The sequence below is a fragment of the Ranitomeya imitator genome, chromosome 5, assembly GCF_032444005.1.
Source record: "Ranitomeya imitator isolate aRanImi1 chromosome 5, aRanImi1.pri, whole genome shotgun sequence".
Lineage (NCBI taxonomy): Eukaryota > Metazoa > Chordata > Amphibia > Anura > Dendrobatidae > Ranitomeya > Ranitomeya imitator.
Window position 1 is genome coordinate 188793028 of NC_091286.1, and position 17263 is coordinate 188810290.

Sequence of the window (17263 nt, forward strand, 5' to 3'; positions counted from 1 at the left end):
ATAAGTTTTGTTTGGCTTTTTTACCATGTTCACTAAATGCTAAAACTTGCCACGGATTCTCCAGGTCACTGCGAGTTCATAGACACCAAACATGTCTAGGTTCTTTTTTATCTAAATGGTGAAAAAAAAATTCCAAACTTTGTTAAAAAAATAAATAAATAAATTGTGCCATTTTTGAATAACCGTAGAGTCTATTTTCATGTTCTTAGGTTGGGCGAGGGCTTATTTTTTGGGAGCCGAGCTGACGTTTTTAATAATACTATTTTGATCATCCCTTACGGCTACCAAAACAACTGTAATTCTGGTGTTTTGACTCTCTTGCTACGTCGTTTATTGATCAGGTTACTTTTTTTTTTCTTTCCATAGATTGGGTGATTCTGAACTTGGCAATACCAAATAAGTGTAAAGGTACCGTCACACATAACGATATCGTTAAAGATATCGTTGCTTTTTGTGACGTAGCAACGATATCGTTAACGAAATCGTTATGTGTGACAGCGACCAACGATCAGGCCCCTGCTGGAAGATCGTTGGTCGCTGGGGAAAGATCAGAACTTTATTTCGTCGCTGATCTCCCGCTGACATCGCTGAATCGGCATGTGTGACGCCGATCCAGAAATGTCTTCACTGGTAACCAGGATAAATATCGGGTTACTAAGCGCAGGGCCACGCTTAGTAACCCGTTGTTTACCCTGGTTACCAGTGTAAATATAAAAAAAACAAACAGTACATACTTACATTCCCGGTGTCTGGTCACGTCCCTCGCCTTCAGCTTCCCGCACTGACTGGTGAGCGCCGGCCGTAAAGCATGCTGTGCAGCGGTGACGTCACCGCTGTGCTTTCCGGCCGGCGCTCAATCAGTGCGGGAAGCTGAAGGCGAGGGACGTGACCAGACACCGGGAATGTGAGTATGTAGTGTTTGTTTTTTTACATTTACAACGGTAACCAGGGTAAACATCGGGTTACTAAGCACGGCCCTGCGCTTAGTAACCCGATGTTTACCCTAGTTACCCGGGGACTTCGGGATCGTTGGTCGCCGGAGAGCTGTCTGTGTGACAGCTCTCCAGCGACCAAACAGCGACGTTGCAGCGATCGACATAGTTGTCGGTATCGCTGCAGCGTCGCTTAGTGTGACGGTACCTTAACCCCTTACCGGCATCGGACGTACTATACCGTCCGATGCCGGCTCCCCTGCTTTGATGCAGGGCGCCGTGGTGAGCCCGCATCAAAGGCGGGACATGTCAGCTGTTTTGAACAGCTGACATGTGCCCATAATAGGCGCGGGCAGAATCGCGATCTGCCCGCACCTATTAACTAGTTAAATGCCGCTGTCAAACGCAGACAGCGGCATTTAACTACCGCTTCCGGCCGGGCGGCCGGAAATGACGTCATCGCCGACCCCGATCATGTGACTTGTATGCTTGTATATTGTAACCATAGAGGTCCTTGAGACCTCTATGGTTACTGATGACCGGTGGCTGTGAGCGCCACCCTGTGGTCGGCACTCACAGCACACCTGCATTTCTGCTACATAGCAGCGATCAGCAGATCGCTACTATGTAGCAGAGCCGATCGCGTTGTGCCTGCTTCTAGCCTCCCATGGAGGCTATTGAAGCATGGCAAAAGTAAAAAAAAAAAAAAAAAAAAAAAAAAAAAAAGTTTAAAAAAAAAATGTGAAAAAAATAAAAAAACATAAAAGTTTAAATCACCCCCCTTTCGCCCCAATCAAAATAAATCAATAAAAAAAATATCAAATCTACGCATATTTGGTATCGCCGCGCTCAGAATCGCCCGATCTATCAATTAAAAAAAAGTATTAACCTGATCGCTAAACAGCGTAGCGGGAAAAAAATTCGAAACGCCAGAATTACGTTTTTTTGGTCGCCGCGACATTGCATTAAAATGCAATAACGGGCGATCAAAAGAACGTATCTGCACCGAAATGCTATCATTAAAAACGTCATCTCGGCACGCAAAAAATAAGCTCTCAACCGACCCCAGATCATGAAAAATGGAGACGCTACGAGTATCGGAAAATGGCAATATTTTTTTTTTTTAGCAAAGTTTTGAATTTTTTTTCACCACTTAGATAAAAAATAACCTAGTCATGTTAGGTGTCTATGAACTCGTACTGACCTGGAGAATCATAATGGCAGGTCAGTTTTAGCATTTAGTGAACCTAGCAAAAAAGCCAAACAAAAAACCAATGTGGGATTGCACTTTTTTTGCAATTTCACCGCACTTTGAATTTTTTTCCCGTTTTCTAGTACACGACATGCTAAAACCAATGATGTCGTTCAAAAGTACAACTCGTCCCGCAAAAAATAAGCCCTCACATGGCCAAATTGACGGAAAAATAAAAAAGTTATGGCTCTGGGAAGGAGGGGAGCGAAAAACGAACACGGAAAAACGAAAAATCCCCTAGTCATGAAGGGGTTAAGTTAGATTTTTTTTTTTTTTTTTTTTTTTGTTTTTGAATGGGAGTGATTTCAACTTTGATATTTATTTATTATTTACTTTTGGCATGCTTCAATAATCTCAATGTCAGACTAGAAGCTGCCATAACCTAATTGGCTCGGCTACATAAAGGCAATGATCAGATTGCCTCTATGTAGTAGAATTACTCACTTGCTATGAGCGCCGACCACCGGGTGGCGCTCACAACAAGTCGGCAGTGACAACCATGGAGGTCTCCAGAAGACCTCTGGTTGTCATGCCAATGAACCGGTGACCCGCGATTTTGTGACAGGGGTCAACAGTGGGCAAATTTCCAGCCCAATGGCAGGAAGCGTGAATTAAATGCCGCTGTTACCATTTGACAGCGGCATTTAATGGGTTAATAGCTGTGGGTGGATCGAGATTCAGGTGATGAGGTCAGATGAGACCAAAATAGAGCTTTCTGGTACCAACTCCACTCACCGTGTTTGGAGGAAGACTAAGAATGCGTACAACCCCAAGAACAACATTACAACCTTGAAGCATGGTGGGGAATCAAACTTTTGGACTGCTTTTCTGCAAAGGGGACATGACTACTGCACTGTATTGAAGGAAAGATAGATTGGGTCATGTATCACAAGATTTTGGCCAACAACCTCCTTCCCTCAGCAAGAACATTGAAGAGGAGTTATAACTGGGTCTTCTAGCATGACCAAGACTCAAAACAAACCGATGGGGCAACTAAGCAGTGGCTCTGTAAGAAGCATTTCTAGGTCCGGGAGTGGGAGCTAGTCTCCAGACCTGAACCCAGTAGAAAATCTTTGGAGGGAGCTGAAATTCGGTTTTGCCCAGCGACAGCCCCGAAACCTAAACGATCTGGAGAAGATGTGTATGCAGCAGGGATTTTGGGCCACTCATCCAGTGTGTGCAATTTTGTCAAGAACTATATGAAACGTTATGTCACGACTGTTTTGTATCCTGGGCCCATGGGCTCCTTCCCTGTCCCTAAAGCCAGGGGTGCCTTAGCTTGCCCTGTTCCCCGTATTACTTCTGATGGTGAAGACGCCGGAGCCACAAACCTTGCTTTAGATCCTGAATCCAGCCTCAGTCTGTACCCCTCACCTACTCAGGGAAGAGGGAGTAGTAGTGTACTATAATACACCAACCAGACTAACAAGGTAATGCAAACACTGATAAAGGACAATACCAATAATACAAATATATTCAGAGAAACAGAGGTAAATACTGGGAAGTGGAGGATGGGGGGAAAAAAAATCCAAGCAGGAGAAGAACACAGGAAAAAAAACTCACATCAGTCTCCGATAAATGAACCAAATGCCTTCTCAAACAACAACCAACAACCACAAACTTCTACCATGCAGCATAAGCTAGCTCAAATACTTATTTCATGCAATAAAACGCAAAATAATCATGTAAAAATGATACAATGTGATTTTCTGCTTTTTGTTCAGTCTCTCACAATTGAAGTGTACATACAATAAAAATGACAGACCGCCACAATTCCCCTGTATTCCCAGTGCACATAGGCTGTCGTCCACATCTGCGATTTGCATACTTGCCGGCACGTGCGACTATACTCACCACCTGGCTTCTCCCAATTCTCTTCTATTAAGAGAAGGCAGAGAAGTCTAGTCAGCACAGGACCACAATATGCAGATGGCATAGACTTGGCCACATGCCCACCCACTCGCATGGGGAATACAGGGGAATCATGACAGAGTGCCATATGGCCTGGAGCTGACAGACAGCTTTGGGGAACAGCCTCTATTGGTATGTTATTGGCAGGTAGGGCTAGACTGCTCCTCACTTCTTGCACTAGTCCAATTACGATATTTTGCGCCACAACATTAAATAGCAAACTTGACGGAGGCAAAGGCAGAGAACTTTAGACAAATACTGAGTGTGCTCGTAAAAAAAAAGCGCAAAGACATCCAGTGCCGTTATTACTACTACTACACTACTTGTGCAACATAGCAGATACATTGGGGTAGAGGTGTATAATATGCATTTTATAATCTCATTCAGTTTGTACGCCACCTGCCAGACTTCTGAAAATTGCTTTAGTGCCAGATATTACAAACCCCCCTGCAGCTGAAGGGCCATTTGTGTATCAGCACTTTCTCTTTATAAATCATCTGTCATTTGTAAAAGTGGTGGACAACTAAAGACTAAAAAAAAAAATTCTCCATTTGAAAAGGACATTATAGTGGTGGGAAATGACCGCGCACCATCGCTTACTGACTACGTGGATCTGCCACCACCCTAACAACTGTCGGCATGAAGGAGCATCACCACTAGCACACTGCTGCAGATCCTTCCCTGCAAATAACGCTGGCGAGGACTACAACACAGATCCACTTATCACAGTGCGGACTCCCAGCAATCAAAGTCTTATTACACATCTTAGGAATGGGAAATATCCCTAAATAAGCTGCCTTGTTCCCCTCTATAAACATAAAACCGCCAACAACAAGATGTTTGGAGTACCTTGGCATCCCAGTTCTTATTCAAATAGTATATGCAGGTAACACATCTTCCATCTGCATTCGGATTGTCAACATGTCGCACGTAGCCTGTTCCTTTTCCAGGGTAGCAAGCAACCATTGCCTGTTGGAGAAAAAAAAATATAAACATTTTAGATTGCTCCATTTAACATAACACAGGCATAATATACAAATTCACCGGAAAAGTTACTTTACGAATTACTAACAATATTTTTTTATGTTCGTCTCACTTTCTTGCTTACGTTAGGTTTAGAAAGTCACAACATAACATTTTTAGTAGCGCAAGTAACAAATGCTCATATATGCTCCACCACCCTTATGAATAAACAACTAGTCCCTGCTCCCATCACAGCAATCTGGGGGCAGGGGCCAACGGTATGGGTCCCTGCACCTCTTCCCATGAGTCTCAGCTGTCTGTGGAAACGCGCAGTGACAGCTCAAAGTCAGGACTGACGTAGCATGTCCTGGTGTGGGAACTGACACCCGGCCATGATGTGCCATGTCAGTCACTGGTTGTGAAGGGGTTAAACTAAGCTAATCCTATTAAACTGAGCTAATCCTAAACAGCCATGAACATAAAGACATTATGGTTTAAACTTGGGGGGGGGGGGGGGGTGAAATCACACAAAATAAGTGGCTCTCACATACTGCTGCACCTGCTTTTTTTCCCCCACTAAAATACACAAAAAAACCTGACACCTGCGTTTTTTGCTGCATGTTTGCACTACCCATTGGTTTCTATGAGTGAAAAATGCTGAAAAAAAAAAGCTGAAAGAAGTGACATGTTGCAATTTGCAAAAAAAAATATTGCGCAAAATACTGAGGACAAAAGAAAAAAGGTGTGTGCATGAATACCGTATTTCTGAAATCTCAGACTTTGCTGGTACTGTGAAACGCAGCTGAAAGTTTGCATTAAAAAAAAAAACAAAAAAAAAAAAACACACACACACACACACACACACACACACACACACGGTGTGAACATAGCCTTAGACTACCTTTTAACTATATTGATTAAAAGTCCATTTTTAGTAATTTAACGAGATCCTTCGGCTTTAAATCTAAATCTTCTCTGAAGTGATTAATAATGCCATTTTCTAAGTAATGAACTAAGGCTTGCTTATAAGGTTATCTAACATTTTATCTAACCAAAACAAAAAAAAAACAAAAAAACTACACAATACGCACCCAGCCTCTACTGGTCTATGACCGCTGATCCCACTGACTGAATTGCTAGCTATACTACTGCCATCATGACTACCACACCTGAGCAGTAATGCCAGCAGCACAACACATGATCCATGCAGACATATGATGGCTACATATACCACAGGAGGATCTTTGGTTTTGCTTTCTTGTTTTACCATTATTATGATCTTTCGAAACTACAATCCCTGGCAAAAATTATGGAAATCGCCAGCCTTGGAGGATGTTCATTCAGTTTATTTTTACAGGAAAAAAAAAAAAGCAGATCACAGACATGGCACAACACTAAAGTCAGTTCAAATGGCAACTTTCTGGCTTTAAGAAAGACAAAGAAATCCAGAACAAAAAATGTGGTAGTCAGTAAAGGTTACTTTTTTAACCAAGCATAGGGGAAAAATTATGGAATCACCCTGAAAACTATGGAATCATACCCAAAACTAACACCTGCATCAAATTAGATCTGCTAGTTAGGCTGGGTTCACATTGCGTTAATGCAATCCGTTAGACAGACTGCATTACACCGCGGCATAACGTGGTGCAACACCGTCCGTTAACGCTGCCATTAACCTCTATAATCGGCATGCGCTAGCGATGTGCCGTCATTCAGTGACGGAGCCTCGGACACGGGCTGCAGTGTCTGCGGCTCCGTCACCACTAGTACAGATGAATCATCTGCGCTAGCGGTATAGTATAACGCGATGGCGTGTAAGCTATAGCGTTAATGCAGCCCGTCAACGCTATGCATTGAAGGGGCTGCTTTAACGCAATGTGAACCTGGCCTTAGTCTGCATCTAAAAAGAAGTGATCACACCTTGGAGAGCTGTTGCACCAAGTGGACTGACATGCATCATGGCCAGTGGCGTAGGAAGGGGGGTGCGGGGCGGGGGCGGGCCGCCCCGGGCGGCACAATGCGGGGGGCGGGCATCTAGCCCTGTTGGCACAAGCATCTTTTCAGTCAGTGCAGGGCCAGGCAGTGCAGGCACATCGGGGTTAAGAACGCAGCCAGCGTGACATTGTTTGTGGGTGGAGAGTTCTCCTGCTCTGCTCTCCCGCCCGCCCCTCGCTGGCTGCTGAACTTATCAGGACAGGCAGATTCCGGAGGAGCTCCTTCCTTGCCGCCCTGACTGAGTGAGTGCGATGTATCTTTGTATTCTGACAGTCTGGGTGAGCTGGGGCGGCCACAGCTGATATACTGTATATTATATACTTCAGCAGCCGCCCAGGCCCCCAGCACCTGTCCTGTATATGTATATACTGTATCTGTACAGCCTGCATGACAGTATATATAATATATATACAGGACAGGTGCTGGGGGCCTGGGCTGGGCGGCTGCTGAAATATATACACTGCACAGTACCACTGCCCTGTATATATACACTGCACAGTACCACTGCCCTGTATATATACACTGCACAGTACCACTGCCCTGTATATATACACTGCACAGTACCACTCCTCCTGTATATATACACTGCACAGTACCATCACTCCCCTGTATATATACACTGCACAGTACCACTGCCCTGTATATATACACTGCACAGTATCACTCCCCTGTATATATACACTGCACAGTACCACTGCCCTGTATATATACACTGCACAGTACCACTGCCCTGTATATATACACTGCACAGTACCACTGCCCTGTATATATACACTGCACAGTACCACTCCTCCTGTATATATACACTGCACAGTACCATCACTCCCCTGTATATATACACTGCACAGGACCACTGCCCTGTATATATACACTGCACAGTACCACTGCCCTGTATATATACACTGCACAGTACCACTGTCCTGTATATATACACTGCACAGGACCACTGCCCTGTATATATACACTGCACAGTACCACTGCCCTGTATATATACACTGCACAGTACCACTGCCCTGTATATATACACTGCACAGTACCACTGCCCTGTATATATACACTGCACAGGACCACTGCCCTGTATATATACACTGCACAGTACCTCTCCCCTGTATATATACACTGCACAGTACCGCTCCTCCTGTCCTGTATATATACACTGCACAGTACCACTCCTCCTGTCCTGTATATATACACTGCACAGTACCACTGCCCTGTATATATACACTGCACAGTACCACTGCCCTGTATATATTCACTGCACAGTACCACTGCCCTGTATATATACACACTGCACAGTACCACTGCCCTGTATATATACACTGCACAGTACCGCTCCTCCTGTCCTGTATATATACACTGCACAGTACCGCTCCTCCTGTCCTGTATATATACACTGCACAGTACCACTCCTCCTGTCCTGTATATATACACTGCACAGTACCACTGCCCTGTATATATACACTGCACAGTACCACTGCCCTGTATATATACACTGCACAGTACCACTGCCCTGTATATATACACTGCACAGGACCACTGCCCTGTATATATACACACTGCACAGTACCTCTCCCCTGTATATATACACTGCACAGTACCGCTCCTCCTGTCCTGTATATATACACTGCACAGTACCACTCCTCCTGTCCTGTATATATACACTGCACAGTACCACTGCCCTGTATATATACACTGCACAGTACCACTGCCCTGTATATATACACTGCACAGGACCACTGCCCTGTATATATACACTGCACAGTACCTCTCCCCTGTATATATACACTGCACAGTACCGCTCCTCCTGTCCTGTATATATACACTGCACAGTACCGCTCCTCCTGTCCTGTATATATACACTGCACAGTACCACTCCTCCTGTCCTGTATATATACACTGCACAGTACCACTGCCCTGTATATATACACTGCACAGTACCACTGCCCTGTATATATACACTGCACAGTACCACTGCCCTGTATATATACACTGCACAGTACCACTGCCCTGTATATATACACTGCACAGGACCACTGCCCTGTATATATACACTGCACAGGACCACTGCCCTGTATATATACACTGCACAGTACCTCTCCCCTGTATATATACACTGCACAGTACCGCTCCTCCTGTCCTGTATATATACACTGCACAGTACCACTCCTCCTGTCCTGTATATATACACTGCACAGTACCACTCCTCCTGTCCTGTATATATACACACTGCACAGTACCGCTCCTCCTGCCCTGTATATATACACTGCACAGTACCTCTCCTCCTATCCTGTATATATACACTGCACAGTACCGCTCCTCCTCTCCTGTATATATACACTGCACAGTACCTCTCCCCTGTATATATACACTGCACAGTACCGCTCCTCCTGTCCTGTATATATACACTGCACAGTACCTCTCCTCCTATCCTGTATATATACACTGCACAGTACCTCTCCCCTGTATATATACACTGCACAGGACCACTGCCCTGTATATATACACTGCACAGTACTGCTCCTCCTCTCCTGTATATATACACTGCACAGGACCACTGCCCTGTATATATACACTGCACAGTACCGCTCCTCCTGTCCTGTATATATACACTGCACAGTACTGCTCCTCCTCTCCTGTATATATACACTGCACAGTACTGCTCCTCCTCTCCTGTATATATACACACACTGCACAGTACCACTCCTCCTCTCCTGTATATATACACTGCACAGTACCACTCCTCCTGTCCTGTATATATACACTGCACAGTACCACTCCTCCTGTCCTGTATATATACACTGCACAGTACCGCTCCTCCTATCCTGTATATATACACTGCACAGTACCTCTCCTCCCCTCCTGTATATATACACTGCACAGTACCTCTCCCCTGTATATATAGACCGCACAGTACCACTCCTCCTGTCCTGTATATATACACTGTAGAATTTGCAATAGCTGTCACTCATGTTAGAAGTGAATTATGGCATTGTACTATACCTAGATTTCTCTGCCGTATCTGGGCATCATGAATCGTGGTATGTATTAAAGGGGGGACCCACTGAGTCTCTTTTGCCCGGGGCCCTCAAAAACCTGGAGCCAGCCCTGGGGGTGGGTCACCGGGCCGCGGCCGGCGCTGCAGCTGTTTAACGCTATTGACGTGCGGGCCCGCACGTCAATAGTTAACAGCCGCCAGCCAATCTGAGGCTGGCAGCTGACGTCAGTCCCAGTGTGCATGTCGCCGGCGTCTGACATCATTGTCAGTCGCCGGCGAGTGCACGTTTCAGCTGCGTGGAGAGAGCAGGAGCGCCGTCAGGTAAGCAGAACTTGTTTTTTTTTTTTGCAGTCCCGATCATGTGATGGTAACATTCACCGGCGAAACAATTAAAGTTCTACATCTGAGGTCTTATTCCTCCTGGGGTGGTGGGGGGGGATTCGCCAAGCTCGGGAACAGCCCCGGGCGGCAAAATCTCTAGCTACGCCTCTGATCATGGCTCCAACATGAGAGATGTCAATTGAAACAAAGGAGAGGATTATCAAATCTCTTAAAAGAGGGTAAATTATCACGCAATGTTGCAAAAGATGTTGGTTGTTCAGTCAGCTGTGTCTAAAATCTGGACCAAATACAAACAACATGGGAAGGTTGTTAAAGGCAAACATACTGGTAGACGAAGGAAGACATCAAAGCGTCAAGACCAGAAATTTAAAACAATATGTCTCCAAAACAGGAAATGCACAACAAAACAAATGAGGAACGAATGGGTGGAAACTGGAGTCAACGTCTGTGACCCAACTGTAATAAACTGCCTTAAGGAAACAGGATTTACATACAGAAAAGCTAAACGAAAGCCATCATTAACAACTAAAGAGAAAAAAAACAAGGTTACAATGGGCTAAGGAAAAGCAATCGTGGACTGTGGATGACTGGATGAAAGTCATATTCAGTGATGAATCACGAATCTGCATTGGGCAAGGTGATGATGTCACCTGACCGCTCATGTGACTGCGACGTCATTGAAAGTCCTTCACTCACCGCATTCTAAGGAACGAAGGAAGACGCTAGCAGTGCTGTGAGCCAGGGCCCATCCGAGGGCGAGTATATCCATGTTTTTTTATTTTTATTCTTTATTTTTTACATGAATATGGATCCCAGGGCCTGAAGGAGAGTCTCCTCTCCTCCAGACCCTGGGAACCACACCCAGACATCCAGAATCGCTCCCTGCACACACCGTACCTGGCGTATAAGACGACCGACTTTTGGGACAATTTTTGGGGGTCAAAAAGTCGTCTTATACGCCGGAAAATACGGTACTTTAGTTTTGTGCCATGTCCATCATCTGCTTTTTTTCTACAAAACAACTGAATGAACATCCTCCAAGGCCGGTGATTCCATAATTTTTGCCAGGGGTTGTATGATATGCTGTACTACTATTCAGATGAATAGGAACTGATGTGCAGTAGGCGCAGCTGAATGACAGACCCCTCCCGATATGATACTGATGACCTAACCTACTGGTAGGTCAATAAAATAGCAGTAAAAAATTTTAAATAAATAATTATTGATTACCGTATATAATCAATTTTTAATGTAAAATGAATTGTCATGTTTTAACAGTTTTTTATAAATTTTTCCAGTGCTCTGAACTACAGTTTCCCGTCATTGCTCAAAGTGTTAAGCGTGAGCAGTGACGAGAGGTTGAGGATGCGGAGAGCAGAGAGCCAGGGTTGATAGCCTTAAGCCGGGCTTCATGCTTGTGTGTGCAATGCGAGAAACTTGCATCAATACTCGATACTGCCGCCGACACTCGAGAAATACATGCAGCCGCACACTCCGGTCCCAAGTGCCGGGTATTGATGCGCGAGTTTCTCGAGTTGCACATGCAAGTGTGACCCCAACCTAGCAGTTCTCAACGCTGGAAGAAGTCTCAGCCGCAGGGCTGCTCTGAATGGGGAGACCAGGACTTCTTCCAGCGGTGAGAAGAGCTAGGTAGCCTGGGATTAATAGCACAATACCAGGCTGCTGACCTGCGCTCACCCCTACTGCTAGCGCTGCAGTGTTCAGAGCACAGCAGTGTAATCACCAAGCTTTGTCAGTGTAAGCTTTATTCACACGTTCCTGCATTATAGACATCTGAAAGAGGATCATACTGACATACAAGAGCTGCCTGTCTTATCCCCACCAGGTGTGATGGTGCCCGTAGGACCGCGTATCCAAGCCCAGCACGTAGCACCCAAAGAAATGCAGAGAGCTAGCAGAACACTACGTTTTCATTGCAAAATTCAGAAACTGCTCCCTTTAGTATTCAAAAGTGGAAAATCTAACAAAGAAAGAAAGATCATATTTTATACCATTTAGAAAAAAATAATTTCCATTGCAAAAAAAAAAAAAATAATAATAATTTGCTGACATTCCCTTTAAGGGCAGTTCACAGACTTAACTTGGCTCAACAAAATTGCATAATAACCCTGCATGTTATTCCAGCCAATGTCATGACTAAACTCAAAAAGAATGGGAAATGTAAAGCAATTACGGTACATACTTATCCTTCCTGTTTGATGCAGACTTGAGACAAAAGCCAAAAAGGATGAAGCGCTCAATCCAAAAGTGCATTTGCAATTCCAGTGTTAGGATGTGTGCACAGGCCATCTTTTAGGCGCTGGCTATTCGGGCTCCTTCAGACGTCTGTCTTTCACAGTTAGCACTCATTCTTAGTATAGTCTATGGGGCTGTTCACATGTATGGGCTTTTTTCTTTCACCCAGTATGAGCGGTCAGCACAAAATCACAGACATGTCCAATATTGATCAAATAGGATCAAAATCAAAAATGAAAGTCTATGGGCCTGTGCAGACAATCGCACAGCGCTCTGATGCCATGCGCTTTTCATGGACTGCTAGATTGGAGTAGGTGGTGACTTTGGTGTTGGGAGATTTTCTGCACTTTCTGCTTTTAGGTCATTGCATTTTTAGCTTTTAGTTCATGTAGTAAAGCAGCTTTGTTTTTGATACCATCATGAGAGGATTATATGCATTTTCTTCTCCTGCCGATTTTCCGCATTTAGTGCAACTCTATGGGGAAAATCAGCACAAAACTCAGCGTACCCCCAACAGAAGTTGACACGTTGCAAATTTCAAACTTTGACACCAGGTCAAAATATGCAGCATCAAAACCTAACCTAAACCTTATCCTGGGAACTTAAAAGCATATATAGTAGGTGTTGTAGTATTATTATTATTACCAAATACCTCCAGTTAGAAATGTAGTGTAGTTCTTCTGATTTGCTATGTCGCTTACCCCATGTGCAGTTCATGAGCAGTAGCTTACATATCCATGGTTACGACCACTAACAGCCAACTGTCAGTATATGGCCGGAGTCACACTAGCGTTAAATACGGACGAGTGCTATGTGATAAAACATTGCATAGAACTCGGACCAGTATTCTTCTATGGGGCAGCTCCCATCACCATTTTTTTCCTCCGCCCATTTTCAACATGCAAGTGAAATCTTAGCATGCTGCAATGGTCACCGACACTTGGCCGAGTCTCTGCTCACTCGCACCCATATAAGGCTACTTTCACACTTCCGTCAGTACGGGGCCATCGCCATTTGTCGGCCCAACGGACGTTGTGAAATAAACGAACAATGGGGGCAGCAGATGCAGTTTTTCAATGCATCCGCTGCCCCATTGTAAGGTCCGGGGAGGAGGGGGCAGAGTTCCGGCCACGCATGCGCAATTGGAAAAGGCGGACACGTCGCACAAAAAAAAAAGTTACATGTAACTTTTTTGTGCCGACGGTCAGCCAAAACACAACGCATCCATCGCACGACGGATGCGACGTGTGGCTATAAGTCGCAAATGCAAGTCTATGGAGAAAAAAACGCATCCTGCAGGAAACTTTGCAGGATGCGTTTTTTCTCCAAAACGACGCATTGTGACGGCCGTCATAAGACGGAAGTGTGAGAGTAGCCTAAGCCTATGGGTGTGAGTGAGACAGAGCACATCACTCAGATATCATCCGAGTGAGGTGCGATATACGCTGACCCCGGGAATAGAGGAGATGGAGAAATGTATTTCTCCGCCTCCTCCACAGCTGTGCTCCGATCCGCTCTGTGCGAGAGCCTCGGAGCACAGACTCATGACACTCTGCTCCAGCTCTCAGCAGAGCAGGAGCCGAGGGTCATTAGCTCTCGCATCGGATGCCATACGCTAGTGTGACTCCAGCCTATGAGTGCTTGTAACCATAGATACCTAAGCTACTGGAGGTATTTGCTAATATTATTACTTAAAGTTCCCACAATGAGTTTTTGACACTGCGAATTTTGACCTGGGGCGACTGTGAAATTTGCAACATGTCAATTCCTTCACTTTTGAGCCACAGAGCTGGATTCACATCTACACAATTCAGTACTGCTGTGTAATTTCCTGTATGCGCGTCCCTTACTACTGCCGGTGTCATAATCAAACTCTAAAGAGCAGGAATCCCTCTGGGTGTTCTGTAGATCTTATAGCTACACTCCTCTCACCAGCTCAGAGTCAACTACAAAATGTGAGAGCCAGAATAGAGGCAAATTGGTTCAAATGCAAAAGACAAGATATACAGCCACATGTAGCCAGCAACCATAATATTCTTATATTCTTCGTGTACACAAAAGACTGCATATTCTGAAATGTTAAATGAAAAAGTTTACTTAAACCTAAGCAAAAAAGAAAAAAAAAATCTCAATGTCCTGTTCATTAGAATTGTCCTTTAGGTTTTATGCGACCTTACTTTCACTTTAAAATAGGACAATTTGGATAAACAGTATATACTATAGAATAGCTCTGCATGCATTTCTATTTTGGAAAACAATGTAGCACAAGAGAAAAAAAAAAAAAAATTAGAGGATGTCCCTTTCCTCTTTCTAGCTCACAGTGGGGCCCATTCTAATGAACAAAGCAAACAGCATTTTAGGTCTTATTTACACTGGCAGATAATCACAAAAATACTCGTACTCCATCATCCATCCTTCTTAACGGTAGGCTTCTAAAATAATCGTTCTCGGCAGCACACAGCCCTCCATAAACATGGTGATGCACTGGCAAGAAAATGATAGTCTATTCAACAAAAACAGTTAGTAAGGACCATTCAGTGCGCATGGAAGTGTAGTCAACCTGTTCACACAGGCCACTAAACAAAAGCCAATACATGTGGCCAAAAACCAGTCACTTAACCCCTTAACGAACAGAGGTACCGTAATTTTCCTTTTTTGAGTTTTCGTTTCTCGCTCCCCTTCTTCCCAGAGCCCTAACTTTTTTATTTTTCCATCTATATGGCCATGAGAGGGATTGTTTTTGTGGGAGAAGTTGTACTTCTGAATAACTTCATTGGTTTTAACATATGTACTGAAAAACGGGAAAAAAAAAAATTTCCAAATGCGGTGAAACTGCAAAAAAAAGTGCAATCCCACACTTATTTTTTTACTATGTTCACTAAATGCTTAAACTGACCTGCCATTATGATTCTCCAGGTCATTACGAGTTCATAGACATCAAACATGTCTAGGTTCTGTTTATTTACGTATTTTTCGGACTACAAGACGCACTTTTTCCCCCCCAAAAAAGGGGGGAAAATGGGGGGTGCGTCTAATAGTCGAAATGCAGGCCTTACCGTGGTGTCAGAGGTGCGGCGGCAGAGGTGCGGCGGCAGAGGAGGCGCAGTAAGTGGGGTCCCTTTCTCCGGTGAGGTGATGGTGCAGCAGCCCGGTAAGCAGGAGAGCCGGGTGAATCCTGCTGTTAGCGGTGGTGGCGGCCATTTTCCTGAGGCCGCGCGTGCGCAGATGGAGCGCTCTGCTTCCCGGGGCTTCAGGAAAATGGCCGCCGCGATCTCCATCTGCGCACGCGCGGCCTCCCGCGGCCATTTTCCTGAAGCCCGGGAAGCAGAGCGCTCCATCTGCGCACGCGCGGCCTCAGGAAAATGGCCGCCACCACCGCTAACAGCAGGATTCACCCGGCTCTCCTGCTTACCGGGCTGCTGCACCATCACCTCACCGGAGAAAGGGACCCCACTTACTGCGCCTCCTCTGCTGCTGCACCTCTGCCACCGGAAGCGTGCACGGTAAGCTTGGGACCCCTCTCACGCCATACCTCTCACTGCACCTCCTCATCCCAGCACCTCCTCATCCCAGCACCTCCTCATCCCAGCACCTCCTCATCCCAGCACCTCCTCATCCCAGCACCTCCTCATCCCAGCACCTCCTCATCCCAGCATCACCCCACCTCTACCGACACCTTGCCTCCTGTGACCCTGCTCTGCCGCTACCAGCCCTCAGGTAAGATACTGTAAATTCGGACAATAAGACGGACCCCCATCTTGTAAAAAATCTTTTTTTCTGCAATTTTCACCCCAAATTTGGGGTGCGTCTTATGGTCCGGTGCGTCTTATAGTCCGAAAAATACGGTAAGTTGTGAAATTAAAAAAAAGGGCGCAATTTTCCAAGACTTGTAGCGTCTCCATTTTTCGTGATCTAGGGCTGAATGACTGCTTTTTTTGCGTGCCGAGATGACGTTTTTATTGCTACTATTTTGCTGTAGATACGATCTTTTGATCGCAAGGTATTGCAATGTAGCGGTGACAAAACAAAAAAAAAAAAATTATATAGTTCTGATGTTTTTACATTTTTCTCATTGTGCTTTTAGTCATTTTTATTTTGAATGGGGTGAAAGAGGGGGGGGGATGAGAGATATATATATATATATATATATATTTTTTTTTTTTTAATTTAACTTTTGCATGCTTTGGCTACGTTCACATTAGCGTTGCGTCGGGCACAGCCGCGGCGACGCATGCGTCATGCGCCCCTATATTTAACATGGGAAGCATGGACATGCGTTGTCTTGCGTTTTGCGACGCATGCGTCATTTTTGGCGCAAGCGTCAGGGCACAGAGGACGCAGCAAGGTGCATTTTTTTGCGTCCAAAAGCAAGCCAAAAATGGACGCATGTGTCACAAAACCATGCGTTTTTGCATGCGTTGCCGACGCAACACACAACGCAAATGTGAACGTACCCTTTAATAGTTTTTATGGGAGACAAGAAGCTGCAATCTTCTGATTGCTACACACAGGTGATCATTATATATTTCCTCTGCATAGCTGAAATGCTCACTTGTGGTGGTCGGCACTCATAGCAATCCAGCAATGACAACCACAAAGATGTGCTGCAGACCTCTG

The 17263-nt window shown here is 45.0% G+C and overlaps 1 protein-coding gene across 2 annotated transcripts in view; it reads right to left on the bottom strand.

Moving 5' to 3' along the window:
• Nucleotides 1-17263, bottom strand: part of EGLN1 (egl-9 family hypoxia inducible factor 1) — an 83261-nt gene that overhangs the window by 34650 nt on the left and 31348 nt on the right. For both annotated transcript variants that reach the window (XM_069769429.1, XM_069769430.1), the window contains exon 2: nt 4945-5064. In XM_069769429.1, coding sequence (XP_069625530.1) covers nt 4945-5064 — 120 coding nt within the window. The remainder of the gene's footprint in view (nt 1-4944; nt 5065-17263) is intronic.